At 53.6% G+C, this 14,568-nt stretch overlaps 1 protein-coding gene across 8 annotated transcripts in view; it reads left to right on the forward strand.

The window, feature by feature from the left end:
• The first annotated feature begins 3,055 nt into the window (after window positions 1–3,055).
• The window catches only part of CHD4 (chromodomain helicase DNA binding protein 4), a 44,825-nt gene continuing 33,312 nt past the window's right edge, over window positions 3,056–14,568 (forward strand). For 4 of the 8 annotated variants that reach the window (XM_033223073.1, XM_033223075.1, XM_033223078.1 and 1 more), the window contains exons 1-2: window positions 9,864–10,038; window positions 10,886–11,063. In XM_033223073.1, the coding sequence (XP_033078964.1) occupies window positions 10,964–11,063 (100 nt within the window). In that variant the 5' untranslated portion in view covers window positions 9,864–10,038; window positions 10,886–10,963. Of the gene's footprint in view, window positions 3,075–9,863; window positions 10,039–10,313; window positions 10,768–10,885; window positions 11,064–14,568 lie in introns of those variants that run through there. The other 4 variants (XM_033223071.1, XM_033223074.1, XM_033223072.1 and 1 more) reach the window with 4 other exon arrangements.

Genomic DNA, 14,568 nt, shown 5'->3' on the forward strand with positions numbered 1-14,568 from the left:
TAAGGAAAAGAAAGACTGGTCAGGGAGCCATTACAACAGCCGAGGACGGCTGGGCGCGGTGGCTCATGCCTGTAATCCCAGCACTTTGGGAGGCCAAGGCGGGCGGATCACCTGAGGTCGGGAGTTCAAGACCAGCCTGACCAACATGGAGAAACCCCATCTCTACTAAAGATACAAAATTAGCCGGGCATGGTGGCACATGCCTGTAATCCCAGCTACTAGGGAGGCTGAGGCAGGAGAATAGCTGGAACCTGGGAGGCGGAGGTTGCAGTGAGCCGAGATTGTACCATTGCACTCCAGCCTCGGCAACAAGAGCAAAATTCCGTCTGAAAAAAATAAAAAATAAAAAAATAGCCAAGGACAAGTGTGACCATGGCCTGTGGAAGAGCTAGATGGCAACACATTGTCTCTGATGTGAAATCTCTGGTGTCAAAGCCCTGGTGGACTATTTTCCCCCATTCAGATATCCAAAGGCTTTCCATCAAGAGAACAGAGAGGCAAGAATAGATTAGGCCATTTTCATAGGGTTCACCAAGGCTAAGAGAGCAGTGTGAGGTCCAGAACCCTCACCCCATGCCCTGGAGCTGCTCCATTTAAGGTCTAGGAAAATCCCAAGACAGAGAAGAGGAAAATCTTAGATGGAAGGGAATGAGCATTAGCAGTTTTTTGTTGTTGTTTTTGAAATGGAGTTTCATTCTTGTTGCCCAGACTGGAGTGCAGTGGCATGGTCTCGGTTCACTGCAACCTCCGCCTCCCAGGTTCCAGCTATTCTCGTGCTTCAGCCTCCCAAGTGGCTGGGATTACAAGCGCCCGCCACCATGCCTCGCTAATTTTTGTATTTTTAGTAGAGACAGGGTTTCACCATGTTGACCAGGCTGGTCTTGAACTCCTGATCTCAGGTGATCCGCCCACCTTGGTCTCCCAAAGTGCTGGGATTACAGGCGTGAGCCACTGCGCCCCGACTTTTAGCAGATTTAAAAAATACTCTTCTGTATGCCAAGATTTCAAGTTAGTGTTCAAGATGCATTATCTTCTTTATTATATTAAATAATATACTCTGAGTTAGAGACGATGTTCATCCCTTTTACAGAAGAAACACCCTGGAGAATCTGAGGTCTTAAGGTCACACAACCAGGAAGTGGTTGGATCTGTATCTGGCTCCCAAACTGCTGCTTTTTGCAGTACACCTCTCGTTCCTGGGACTTTCTTTCCTGTTACAGATTGCCCGGGTTTCCTTCCTTCTCCTCCCTTCCTCACGTAGCCACCTCTTTCAACTGCCTGGCTTGCCTTCAATGTGCTGCATGGTCTTGGCCTTCCTCTTCCCAGTTCTTCCTCCATGCTCCTAATCCACTTGCCCTACAGCACACCCACCCTACAGCACACCCACCCCTTCACTCTCCGTTTGTCTCAGCCCCCTGCTTATTGAACACCATGTGGCTGCAGGGGTTGGGGGCGTTGAGAGCTGGCTCACTCAAGGTTCCAATTGTGTTGGACCCTAAAATACACCCCATCGAGGGGCCACACACAAGCAAGATGCCTTAAGACTTCATGCAGTTGGCCATGACTCCCCTCCCCCAGCTTGTGATGTACCCTACATCTCCAAGGCAGCACTCCTGACTGTCTACACTGAGCAGGGACTATTCTTTGGTTCGCCCTTCCTCCAAGTCTCTTTCCTCTGTAGGATGGTCCCTCCACATGGTGAGAGTAGCTGGGAAGAGTAACAAGCATTAATTTTATTTTATTTTATTTTTTGAGACAAGGTCTTGCTCTGTCATCCGTGCTGGAGTGCAGTGGTGCTATCTCGGGTCATTGCAACCTCCACCTCCCAAGTTCAAGTGGTTCTCCTGTCTTAGCCTCCTGAGTAGCTGGGATTACAGGCGTGCGCCACCACAACCAGCTAATTTTCGTACTTTAAGTAGAGACGGGGTTTCACCATGTTGGCCAGGCTGGTTTTGAACTCCTGGCCTCATGTGATCCTCCTGCCTCTGCCTCCTAAAGTGCTGGGATTACAGGTGTGAGCTACCACACCCAGCCACAATCATTAATATTAAAATAAATTTAGGAGCGCCAGGGCAGAGGTAAGGGATACCAAAGGAGGGCAGACATTCTTCCTTCTTGGTCCTCAACCATCTTGAGGATGGAATTCCCTCGAGGCTGCCATCTGGGGTCCCATGGAAGAAATGGGGAAGGGAAGGTTAATTTCACACAGGAAGGCCCTGGACAAGCTGGGGTAATTCTCACCATGTTGTCCTTGACAGAGGAGCATGGAAAGTACTGGAAGGTGAACTTTCTCACTCAGGGTTTGGGGAATCCCAAAGGCTCCAGAACTTTGGAATCAAACAAATCTGGGCATAAATTTCAACTCTCTCACTTCTTGGCAATGTGGCTTCAACAGATTTCTTGACCTCTCTGAGCCTCTGTTTTCTCCCATTTCTCTGTGAAATGGGGCTCATAATATCCACTTACCGGGTTATTGTGAGGGTCAAGGAGCCCACCTTTGAAAGGTACTCTAGAGGCCCCATAAGTGGGAACGCCTTCTTTCCAACATGAGCATGGGAGGCAAGGCCATTGATAAACTCTGCCAGTAATGCCCAAGGCGAGTGTTTCCGGAAGACGTGAAGGGCTCCAGGTGAATCCTCACCCAGACAGAGCTCTGCCAGCAATCAGAACTAGGACCACGGGAGGTGGTGAACAAGGCAGGCTGGGCAGGTTTCCACGGTGCTAGGTCAAGCAGGCAGTCTTTAGGGGCAGCGACTGGCCTGTTGCCCTCTGGGGGCACTCTCTCCCCACTAGGCCCATGTCCATCCCATACACCAAGGAGGAGGTGGAAAAGTGCAAGACAGGGAGAAGCTGGCTGGAGAACCAAGCAATGGAGAAAGGGCAAGGGAGGAGGCTGGAGGGGAAGCGAGGGCCCAGGCAGGCACGGGGTGGGGCTGGGAGAGGGGCCCAGGGCAGGAGGGCGGGAGAAAGCCTGGGAGGGAAAGCGCGACCAGGGAGGGAGGAGGGACAGGGAAGGAGGCCGGCGGCGCTGACACAGCCTCGATGTGTGGAACTGGCTGGGGTTTGGCCCACAGGTCAGGCGTCTGGCAGTATTATGGGATGGAGAGGCCTTAGGAGACAGGGAGAGTATTATGGGCTGGAACAGCCTTAGGAGACTGGGGAATATTATGGGCTGGTGAGGCCCGGCTCCAACTGGAGGCGGGAGGAAGGGGTGCGGGGCGGGAAGGGGGGGTGGTGGTGGAAGGGAGTATTATGGGCTGGAGGCCTCCTGCGACCAGAGGCAAGAGTATTATGGGCTGGCAAGGCCTTCGGTGGCCAGAGGGGGGAGCAGCGGGGGATGGCACCGGCTGCATGTGACTGAGGGGGGGCCAAGTTGGGGGGGTAGTGAGTGGGGGTGGGGGAGCTTATTATGGGATAGCTCTTTGTACCTACTGCGGGGACTGCTTCTCCAGAAGATATTATGGGATGTCGTGTGTGGGAGGGGGACTGGGGCTGGGGGGATTATTATGGGATGGTGGTGCAGAATGGGGAGGGCCTGAAGAGCTCTTCTCCAGCCCCCCCCACCTCCTCAACCCTTACTCGCCTACCATCCTTTCTAAGGTCACCCTCCTCTCTCAAACGCCCCAAGGGGAACACCTGAAACCCATCTCCCTACACACACAGAGTTTGGGCACCTCAACCCATCCCAGGCATCTCCCCTAACTAGCAGACACCTCCGGGGTGCTGAGGGGAAAAGTAGCCCCTGGCGAATGGGGAGAAAGCCCTAAAGCAGGGTGGTGGTGGTCAGTGGATCACACCTCCCACCTGCACAACGGCCTCCTCTGCACCCTAGCCCCTTATACCACCCTCCTTCCCCTTCTCCCTGCATCCCACAAAGTGGGGGCCCTGGATCCTTCTCCCCTCCCCCCTCCCCTCCATTTCCTCTCCAGCTCCCTCCACAGCCGTAACCAGTAAAACAGGCGGCCAGCTATTATGGGATGGCTGCTCCCAGCAGCTCTGCAGGGAGGGGGCGGTCACCGCGGAATGTCTCTTGTGGGTGGCTATTATGGGATGGCCGCCTCTCTTTTTTGGGGGGGGGAAGGCTAGCGAGGAGGATTATTATGGGATGTGCCCTGCACAGCTGGGTGGGGCTGTCCAGGAGAGGTGAAGCTCTAGGGAGGGGTGGGGAGGGGGAGGGAAGGAAGAGGGAGGGAAGGAGCTGGGGAGGGTAGGGTGAGCCGTGGAGTCGGACCTGAGGCCTGGCAGGAGTAACTGGCTGGAGAGGTTTCTTTGGTGACAGCTGTTTGAAGGGGCCCCTGAGGCAGGCTCCAGCGAGCCAAATCTGAACCCTGGACACCTGGGTCCGTTGAACAGCTTGTGCGATACAGGGTTGCCCTGTGAGTCCGGCGCCTGCAGTGCTGCGCTGCAAGTGAGAACTGAGAGGTTCTGGCCGGGTGGCATACCAAAGGGAGTAGTACTCCTGGATGGCCATAGTACCCATCTCCCTTCCATCTTTGTCTTACTGGGTTTGAGCCCGGAGGCCATAGCTCAGGTTGGGGGGTTGTGCACGGGGTGCTTTGCTACCTTGCAGTCACACCCAAAGAACAGAGGCTAGGTTGCCTCCTGAGATACAAACACCTGGCATGTCACCCCCAAGCCCCACGTGATCTGCATCCTGTCTAGCCTTTGGAGGGCACTGTCACTGTGGCTTTTCTTCCCTCTGTTGTCTCCCAAAATCCCCTCTTCTGACAGAGCAGGCGAACACTGTGGCCCCCTGGACCTCTTATAAACAGAGTTTTTCAGGTTCACGCAAAACAGAGGTGTAAGGAGAGGAGTTATAGAGCAGCAAATGCTAAAAACTCCGTGAACAACCCACTCTGAGTGTTATTCTAGGTTCTGTATCATGGGATGAAAACAGAACTCTAAGGTAACTGGCTGGAGAGGCTGCCCTCCTGGGTACGTTAATTAGGAGATTATCCCACCCTTAGTCTCCCTGGGCCAATCATGCTAGTGGTTTATTTATAATTTATCTGGGAGGGTAGCATGGGGCTAGAGGAGGGAGGGGAAGCATAGAAGCATAAGGACTGCAAAGCAACGCACCAGCACACACCTCCGAACCCTTTCTGGAACTCAAGAAGAGAGGAAGGGATTTTAACTTTCCCCTTGTTGTGGTGTCAGGGAGAGGTGGGGAACAAGAGCAGCAAAGGACGAAGTGGGTAGAACCTACAGGAATAGGGACACAGGGTGAGTAGTGGACAAAGGATATATGGATAAATAAAATGTGGATATTTTTAGTCACGGGCAGGAGGCTGTGACTACCCAGTTAAACACTCTCTTACTGGTTTATATGGACAGATGACTGGAAATGAGCGTATGGGTATGGGCAGATGGAGATATTGCAGAGGGGAATTTGAGGCCCAGAGACAGGCTGAATCCGCTGGAGAAATGAGGGTAGAAGAGGGCACAAGAGGCATCTGGCAGCCCTCTGTAGGAAGGAGAAACTTCCCTGAAAGGAGATGTCCCCACATCATGATATCTGAAAAGAGCTGCCTCCTCACTGCCCATTGTGGAACACAAGTTTCATTCTTAGTGCTCAGAATAAGTATGGGAGAGGGCTTGGGTAAGTAAATGGGGCCCAGTCTTGATGTCAAGAGCATTTAACGAGGGAAACTGGAAGACTTGCAGAACGGGGGAGAGTGGCCCGCTCGCCACAATGAGTGCAGTAAGAGGGTGGGCCAGGGAGCTGAAGGGAAGGTTGGAAAAAGAAAACACCTACTTCAAAGGTGACAGAGGGAGCTTTTGACAGGACCTGATGTCTTTGATGCTGAAAACTCCAGTCCTAATATGAGAGTTAAATGTGGAAGGCTAGTGGGTTTACACAGTCAGCCAGGAGCTAGCGGAAGACCTGTCTGCGTCTCTGGTGTTCTGCTCAGGAGCAGAGGGATTGTAATTCCCTGAGGCAAGCTCTTGCCTTCCCTGAACTCATTTCTTTGTGCCAGTTCTCCAGTCCCTTGGATCCTAGAGAAGGGGAGAGCCATCTGGCCAGGCCTTCGTCTAGGGAAATGAGATGAGAAGGGTAATGCAGAGATGGCATGAGGTTCATCCCACTCACTACTGGTTGGGAAGGGCCTTTCTACAAGGAAGTTCCAGTTTCTTTTCAACTCGTCCCACTTCCATAGGTCTTGAACCCATGTAAAAAAGGCAAATGAGGCCGGGTGCGGTGGCTCAAGCCTGTAATCCCAGCACTTTGGGAGGCCGAGACGGGCGGATCACGAGGTCAGGAGATCGAAACCATCCTGGCTAACACGGTGAAACCCCGTCTCTACTAAAAAAATACAAAAAACTAGCCGGGCGAGGTGGCGGGCGCCTGTAGTCCCAGCTACTCCGGAGGCTGAGGCAAGAGAATGACGGGAACCCAGGAGGCGGAGCTTACAGTGAGCTGAGATCCGGCCACTGCACTGCAGCCGGGTAACAGAGCCAGACTCCGTCTCAAAAAAAAAAAAAAAAAAGGCAAATGAGCAGAGGGAGACATTATCCTTGGCCTGGGGTCAGGGCAGCAAGGCAGTGGTGCTGGGACATTGGTTTTCACTCAGGCCTGAATCCCTGGGCGTCAGGAAGAGGGAAAAGTGACAGGCTGATGGGCCCAGGTTTTCTGAGGGCCAAAGGGTTTTCAGATTGGGCTCTTTCCTGAGGCGGGAAGATCACTGGAGTCCAGGAGTTCACAGTGAAACCCCGTCTCTACAATAAATTTAAAATTTAGCTGGGTGTGGTGGTGTGTGCCTGTGGTTCCAGCAACAGGTGGGAGGCTGAGGTGGGAGGATTACTTTAGCCCAGGAGGTTGAGGCTGCAGTGAGCTGTGATTGCGCCACTAAGACCCTGTCTCTCAAAACAGAACAAAACAAAACAAAACAAAATTGGGTTTTTTCAACTTCTAGGTTTGCATCCATAGGGTGGCTGGAGGGTAGGCATAATAAGGGAAGGGGATGGTATATGCTGGAGGGCTACCTTGGGGCATAATTCAATGTAGGCCTCCTGGAATGTTGACTTTTTTTTTTTTTTTCTGAGACAGTCTTGCCTGTTGCCCAGGCTGTAGTGCAATGGTGCAATCTCAGCTCCCTGCAACCACCTCCACCTCCTGGGTTCAAGCAATTCTCCTGCCTCAGCCCTTGAGTAGTTACGATTACAGGCGTGTGCCACCACATCAGGCTAATTTTTACATGTTTAGTAGAGATGGGGTTTCACCATTTTGGCCAGGTTGGTCTTGAACTCCTGACCTTGTGATCCACCTGCCTTGGCCTCCCAAAGTGCTGGAATTACAGGCATGAGCCACCATGCCCCGCTGAAATATTGACTTCTTTTTTTTTTTTTTTTTTTTGAGGCGGAGTCTCGCTCTGTTGCCCGGACTGGAGTGCAGTGGCCAGATCTCAGCTCACTGCAAGCTCCGCCTCCTGGTTTCCGCCATTCTCTGCCTCAGCCTCCCAAGTAGCTGGGACTACAGGCGCCCGCCACCTCGCCCGGCTAGTTTTTGTATTTTTAGTAGAGACGGGGTTTCACCGTATTAGCCAGGATGGTCTCGATCTCCTGACCTCGTGATCCGCCCGTCTCGGCCTCCCAAAGTGCTGGGATTACAGGCTTGAGCCACCGCGCCCGGCCAATATTGACTTCTATATAGGCGGGAAGATGGGGAACATTACACAACTAAAGATTTTTTTTTTTTGAGGTGGAGAATGGGGCCCCAACAACATGAGGATGGAGGCCATTGGAGGTATTATGAGACTTCAGGATATAAAATGGGAAAGTGCCTGAAAAATATGGGACATCGAGGATAAGCAGGATTTGGTGTTCAAGAATGGGAGAAACAGTGCTGGCATATTGTGGAGTCTCTTAAGAAGGAAGGACATGAACATATTATAGAATTTCAGTATTAGGAACACTGGATGGATGAACATTGCTTTCCAATAAAAACCCCCTAGTAAGTAGGGAACAGATCATGTTGACTATGGTCTATATTCATAAATCCTTTAAGTATCATCTTCCAGCCTCTGGAAGGACCATGATAAATCTTACTGGGATATGTTCTCTCTTGGGACCAGGGGGATTTTATTTTCTGTAACAGGAAGTTGGGAAATAGTCCTCAGCAGTTCTCCCTTGGCACCATTCTGTCTGTCGTGTATCATAGTTTGCTTGGTTGCTTATGGTTTTTGAAGCGAGGCCCCCAGTCTTCCTTGTTTCTCCATGGTGCGCAGCTCCGCATTGCTAGGTACTCTGTCAACATAGGCTGAATGAACATGAGCAGTGGTGAGTAAGGGGAGGGCAGGCCTCCACTCTCGGTGTGTATAGAGCAGGATCCTGAGTTCACATCATGATGCGATGTCCATTCGCAGGAGTGGCCTGCGGGTGTTGGTGAAAGGTCCCTGACCTGGGGGTGTGGTGAGGGAGAGGATTGCTAGAATGTTGAGAGATAAGTCTTTGGATGGGAGTTGGTAATTATTATGGGATGTTGTAGGGTGAATTAGACTTCATGTAAATATTTCATCTGTCAGCTTGGTATTTTGGTTGGTTGGTGTTCCTCAAAACTTAGGAGCTGGAGGTAAGCATCTGGAAAATACTTGGATTTTGGTGGGACTAGGTGGGGCCCTAGGTGGGCTTCTAGCCCCCAAGTGTCTGGAAATGATGGTATGAAGGAAGCTGGGGTCCCAGACATGAGGAGGCTTTTTGCCAGGATACTGCTTTGGCCCAGAAAGGGATTAAGGTGTGTGCAAGTGGGGGCGGGGACAGGGAAGCGTGGGTAGCCTGCCTGGCCCTCCCTGCTTTGGGTGTTAGAATAGACTGACAGCGCCTGGAGATGGGGGTGGGAAGAATATGAATATTATGGGATGCCTGGCTCAAAGGGTATAGGGGTGGTGGAGTGGAGATGAAGCATTATGGGATGTGACACTGGGTTGTGTTGGGAGTATTATGGTATGTTTGGTTGACCACGGGCTCCTTGCAATTATTATGGGATGTCAGGATGTGGGTAGGAGAGTAAAATTATTATGGGATAGCTTTCCAGTGTCAGAGGAAAAGAGATTAGATGTCCATCTGTGGGGCGACAGTAGGGCTGTTGATCGTTATGGGTTATCTTTTTGATAGAGGAGGGGTACTTATTATAGGCTGTGGAGCTAGAAGAGGGAAGGCTGGGGGTGACGTGAGCTTCTAGACCCTAGCCTACAGGGACTGAGGGCAGCCCTAGGGGGTTAGTTATTACGGGATGTCAGTATAGAAAGTGGGAGACTGATTATTATGGGATGCGTGTGGGAGGAGGCCGAGTGTCCGTTGTTGTAGTATGGGGGGGGGGTGAGTTTCAGACTATTATGGGATGTCAAACTGGGGGTGGATGAAGGATGTTATTATGGGATGTCTGTGGGGGATGGGGCTGAGTATTATGGGATATGAGGCATAAGTGCTGGGAGGGGTGCTTATTATGGGATGGCCATGGGGAGGGAGGGGTGAATTATTATGGGATGTTAGCATTAGGGCCAAGAGTGAAGAAGTTGGCAAAGGATGGCTATTATGGGATGTCTAAGAGGGTTAGTTGCAAAAGGTCTGCAATATTATGAGATGTCAGCCACCCCTGGCATATATGTATGAAATGTGGGGGGGCAGGGTGTGTGTATGTGTGTTGTGTGTTTGTGTGTGTGTGTGGGGGGGGGTCCGTGTGTATTATGGGATGGCCAGGAGGTGGGCGGTTGCCCAGGTGACGCGCGCGCGCGCGCGCGCGCGCGCTCGAAGGGGGCGTGGCCAGTGGTTGCCTGAGCGACGAGGGGGCGGGGGTTGCCCGGGAGACCTGGGGAGGAGGGTGGCGGTAGTGGAAGGGGGGGGTTGGAGTTGGTTGAGGTTATTATGGGCTGTCCATGGGGGGGCGGGGCCTGTGCGGTGGGATTTCCCGGCCGGTGTTTCAGGCCCTTTAAGAGGCGACGCCGGAGCCGGAGCCATTTTCCCCCCTTCGGCCGCGGCGAGGAGGAGCCGGAGCGGGAGTGACACCGAGCCGGACCCAGCGCGACCTGCGGCGGCTCCGGGGTGAGGATAGCGCGGGGTTCCCAAAGAGACGCTCCTCACGACCCGACTAGCCCCGAGGGTCATCCCGTCACCCACCCCTTCTTCTGGCGTCTCCGGACCCGCGGACCGCCCCTTGCCCAGAGGAGCCGACCCTTCCTTTCCTGGCCTGCAGGGCGCCCGGCCTCCTCCCCAGCACCCGCCCTAACCCTGCCGGAGTCTTGCTCCCCGCGACCCGCACCTCCGGCTTGGTCTCCCACAATGCCCGGCGCCCACCCCCTCGCCCTTTGATCACTTGCCCCCCGGGACACGTGGCCCGGCCCCCTTCCCGGTGGGACGCTTTCGCCCCCCGCGTCCCTGCCTCCGGCCCCCCGCAGCGCCCGAGCCTCCACGCCCCCTCGTCCTCGCAGCTCTTGAGGAGAACCTGAGTTGTCCCAGAGGACAGCCTTTGGAGAGCTGCCCTGTCTGGGGACTGGCCCCTCCCCGGGCGCAGGGAGGCGCCCCCCCACCCCCAAGTGACCTTGTGTCCCCGGGCGCTTCGCCGCCTGCCGCCTCCCCTGGCCCCCCCGTGCCGCTGCCACTCGGACCCCCTCCCCCGTCACACCCCGCTCGGTCCAGCCCGGCGTCTCCCCTCCCCGCGCTTGCACCAGCCTGCCCTCGGAGGCGTCGCTCCCTCGCTCCGTGGGGGCGCCTGCCGGGGAGCCGGCTTCCGGGCTGCCCCCAAGGAGTGTGGAACTAAGTTCAGCCTGAGCGGTTCGGGTGCCCTGCTAGGGTGGCTGGGGTGGGGGGGCAGAAAGAGCGGGTGGGTGTGGGGGAGGGGGACAGTGCGCGTCACTGACTGTTCTCTGTTTCTCCCCCCTCCCCCGCACAGTGACTCGGGCCAGTGTAGAGGGCCCCAGGCCGCCGGCAGGAGCAGCTGGGCCAATTCCCTGGCCGGGAGCGGAAGGGGATGGCGTCGGGCCTGGGCTCCCCGTCCCCCTGCTCGGCGGGCAGTGAGGAGGAGGATATGGATGCACTTTTGAACAGCAGTCTGCCCCCACCCCACCCAGGTAACATCTTCCCCAAGGGCCCAGGGCGGGAAGGAGGCATCTGGGGCTCTCCCGAGTGACTGCTCTGTTGAGGCAGGACTGTGTTGCCGGAGGTGGAGGGCATCCTAAGGGAGTGGTTCCCTTCTGCGGAGCTCTGGTGTGAGGGGGGTGGAAGCCATGTGCCTCCTGGGCACCGCGGACGGAGATGCCAGCTTGCTGCACTCTGTCTTGAGGAATGCTCTGCAGTTCCCAGTTGAGGGAGCTCTCTGGGCTGGCAGGCATTACCTTGTGTGTGGGTCCTTGGAGGAATGCAGGTAGCTGGGATCCCTGGAGGCTTGTGGTGGTGGTGGTGGAGGGGGGCATTGAGGATTCTATTTGAAAGACCAGCCCAGCATCTGTGCTAGTAGGATCCTGTGGTTGCCGCTGTGGAAAGGAACGAGGGAGTGCTGGTTATACTCTATCTGATTATTTTTAGCTTCTGATCAGTTACCGGTTTTCTGTGCTGTCTCAGCTGTGTGAAGTTTCAATCGCGCTCCTCAGCAGGATCTGGAGTGCTTTGAGCCAGGCAGATTGCTGGAATGTTTTGAGTGGGGAAGTGATGGGGGCTCGGGGAGGATGTAATAGCCTAGTGAAGAGGGGCAAAAGAAGGGAGGGCATCCCTCCTCTCTTGGTGAGTGGACATAATTTTGGCTTTTTTCCTAGTGGCTTCTGCCTCTATGAGGTAGCCTGGGGTTTCGGCCAGCAGTGTGAAGCGTCTGTGTAGGTGTGCTAGGGGTTGCTCTATCTGTGTTTTGGGGTGGCTCCATGAACTGGCCGAACCCGTATGGTTATAACTACATTGCCTGATTGGGGGAGCCCTTGTCTGTCCTCAAATGATGGTTGCTGTCATGTTCCTAAGCAGATGTCTTTCTCTTCTGTGTCCTTTTTCAGAGCCCCTGGCTAAGTCATCTACTTGTTTCCTTGACCTTCATGTTTTCTAGTTTCATTTTTTTTCCCTACGTGTCATTTCTTCATTCCTTCTGCTTCTACTTTTCTTCTCATTCTGGAGCCTGCTGATCCTGTTTTTGTTTCTCATCTGGCATCATTCACTTCTGCCTTCTCTCTTCTTAGCTTCAGTGGAAGTTGAGGTGGTCTGGGAGAGATGCTTTCACATTTGCTACTTTTTAAGTTGGAAGTCTTCACTTCAACCTGAGGCCATTTAGGAGAGGGGTTAGTGTTGTCATGGAGTCCTCCGCTGTTGGGATGAGAAACTTGGTTTCATCCTTGTGTAGGGTAGAGGGGCAGATTTCCATGCCCTTGCCCAAGGTGAGGGCAGGGTGCTGGTGCTGGTAGAGGGACCCTGTCCTTTTGAGAGGGGCATGAGAAACAGTAGTGCTGCCTAGACATTGTGGGTTCCACATCGTGGCCTCCCATTGGCGCCTTGGGCTGGGGCTGCCTTTCATGTTGACTGGGAGCTGCGCAGGAGCTATGAACTCTGTCCTGAGCTGTAGCATGACCCATTTTTTCCAGTTGCCACACCCCATTCCTGTCCCTTTCCCAAATCTTCCTCTATATCTCAGTCAGTTTGCTGTTTGCCATTTCAGCATATTATTTGTGTGAGAAGTTTGGGGGCTCCATGTGCATGGAAGGATGTCCCCTTTGCCTCTGTGGGTTCTCTTTGTCTCCACTTCCAGCTTTCATGGGGGTGGTGAGATGTAGCTAGCTGATGGGGATTGGGGGTTGACTTGGGGATTGTTGGGGAAAAGCCCTGAAGAAAATGATTCTTTCTGGTGAAATCCAGGCTGGTGTTCCATTCCCAAGGGGGAATGGGAGGGGCTTTCTTGTGCCTGGTCTTATTCTGGGCTGAGAAGCAGGGAGGCTGATGGTGCTTTGTCCAGCCTAATGTCTCATTCCGTAGTACCTGTCTAGCTCAGGAAGTGGGGAGCCAGAGGCATTTTAGGGCTAATTTTGGGGGTTAAGAGCTAAGAGCATGTCAGGGATTGAAGGAGGGATATTACTTTCTTTTTTATTTTTGAGACGGGGTCTCACTCTGTCACCCAGGTTGGAGTGCAGTGGCACGATCTTGGCTCACTGCAACCCCCACCTCCCTGGCTCATGCGATTCTCTTGCTTCAGCCTCCCGAGTAGCTGGGATTACAGGCGCCCACCACCATGTCCGACTAATTTTTGTGTTTTTAGTAGAAATGGGGTTTTACCATGTTGGCCAAGCTAGTTTCAAACTCCTGACCTCAAATGATCTGCCCCCCTCGGCCTCCCAAAGTGCTGGGATTACAGGCATGAGCCACTGCACCCGGCCGGGATGTTATCTTCTACCACTGTCTAGGTCCTGCTGCTTTTTTCTGTGCAGACATTCCCATATATGTTGGATAGGTCTCTGGGTGGGGGTGGTGAGGAAGCTGAGCTTCAGAGACTTCTTGTGGGCCTCCATTCCTCAAACTAAATCTTTTGGGTATCAGAAATTTGGGGAGAAGGTTGTATGTGCTGACCACAGGTCCACTGAGCCTTTGTTAAATCTCAGCTCTGATGATTGAAAAAATAATTGTGATTGAGGGAGTAATCGAGTTCTTCCCTTGGTATTACCTTCATGTTTGTCTCGCTTTCCTTGGGTTTCCTTGCTTAGGACATTAGGGTGGCCTCTTGTGAACCATGTCATCCCAGAGTAGGTGGCATTTGGACTTGGGGCCAGATAATAATTTGGGGAGGCTTCTATGAGGGCAGTCTCCCCCCCGCCCCACCTCTCTCAACCCCGCCCCCTCCCCTGCCACTTCCTGTCTGTCCTATGTTGGCAGCTGGGTGCCCTGGACTGGCTTCTGCGGTCAGGAGCCATTTTCCCTCTCTTCAGTGGGTGAGGCACTCCCTTCTTCTCTCCACTCCTTTCTCTACCCCCACCCCCCCACTTGGGCGGGGGTGGCTTGGAAAGAGGGAGCGAGAGGAGGGAGGAGGGAGTCTGGTGTGAATGTCTGTTACAAAGGAAGCTGCCTCCTGGCCTTCTGTGTGCCCCTTCCCACCTATCCTTGCCCAGGAGCTTTCAGTATTACCCCAGGCTTTGTGTGTGCTTCCAGCCAGGGGAGGAGGTGGAGCCAGATAGGAGGCGGATTGCTGTGGGGCGGGTGCAGGGGGAGATGGTGACAGCTGGGCTGATTTGGGCCCCTAGGGAGAAGAGGCTGCTGACCCAGGAGAAGCTGAGGAGGAACATTAGGGTTGGAGATGGGGAAAGGAAATTGTGTTTTAGGAGTGGGCATGAGATTGGTCTGGCACCTGAACCTAGGACTTAGAGGTTCTGGTTAATTTGAGCAGTGATGATTTCAAAGTGATTGGAGAAGGATTTGGTTTCCGAGACCCCTGAACTGATCCTGTTCTGGGAAGGTATATTCTACAGTTTTTGCCTTCTGAGTAGGATCTTTCATTCTCATTCCCTGGTTTATAGAATACTTGGTGGCCAGTTATAGGAGGCTTAAATCTAGTTCTTTTACGTGGTGAACTCTAAGCAGCTCAGTTCAGCTGTACTGGTGAACATCTAGAGGATT

Source organism: Trachypithecus francoisi, unplaced genomic scaffold (assembly GCF_009764315.1).
Source record: "Trachypithecus francoisi isolate TF-2019V2 unplaced genomic scaffold, Tfra_2.0 Lachesis_group11, whole genome shotgun sequence".
Lineage (NCBI taxonomy): Eukaryota > Metazoa > Chordata > Mammalia > Primates > Cercopithecidae > Trachypithecus > Trachypithecus francoisi.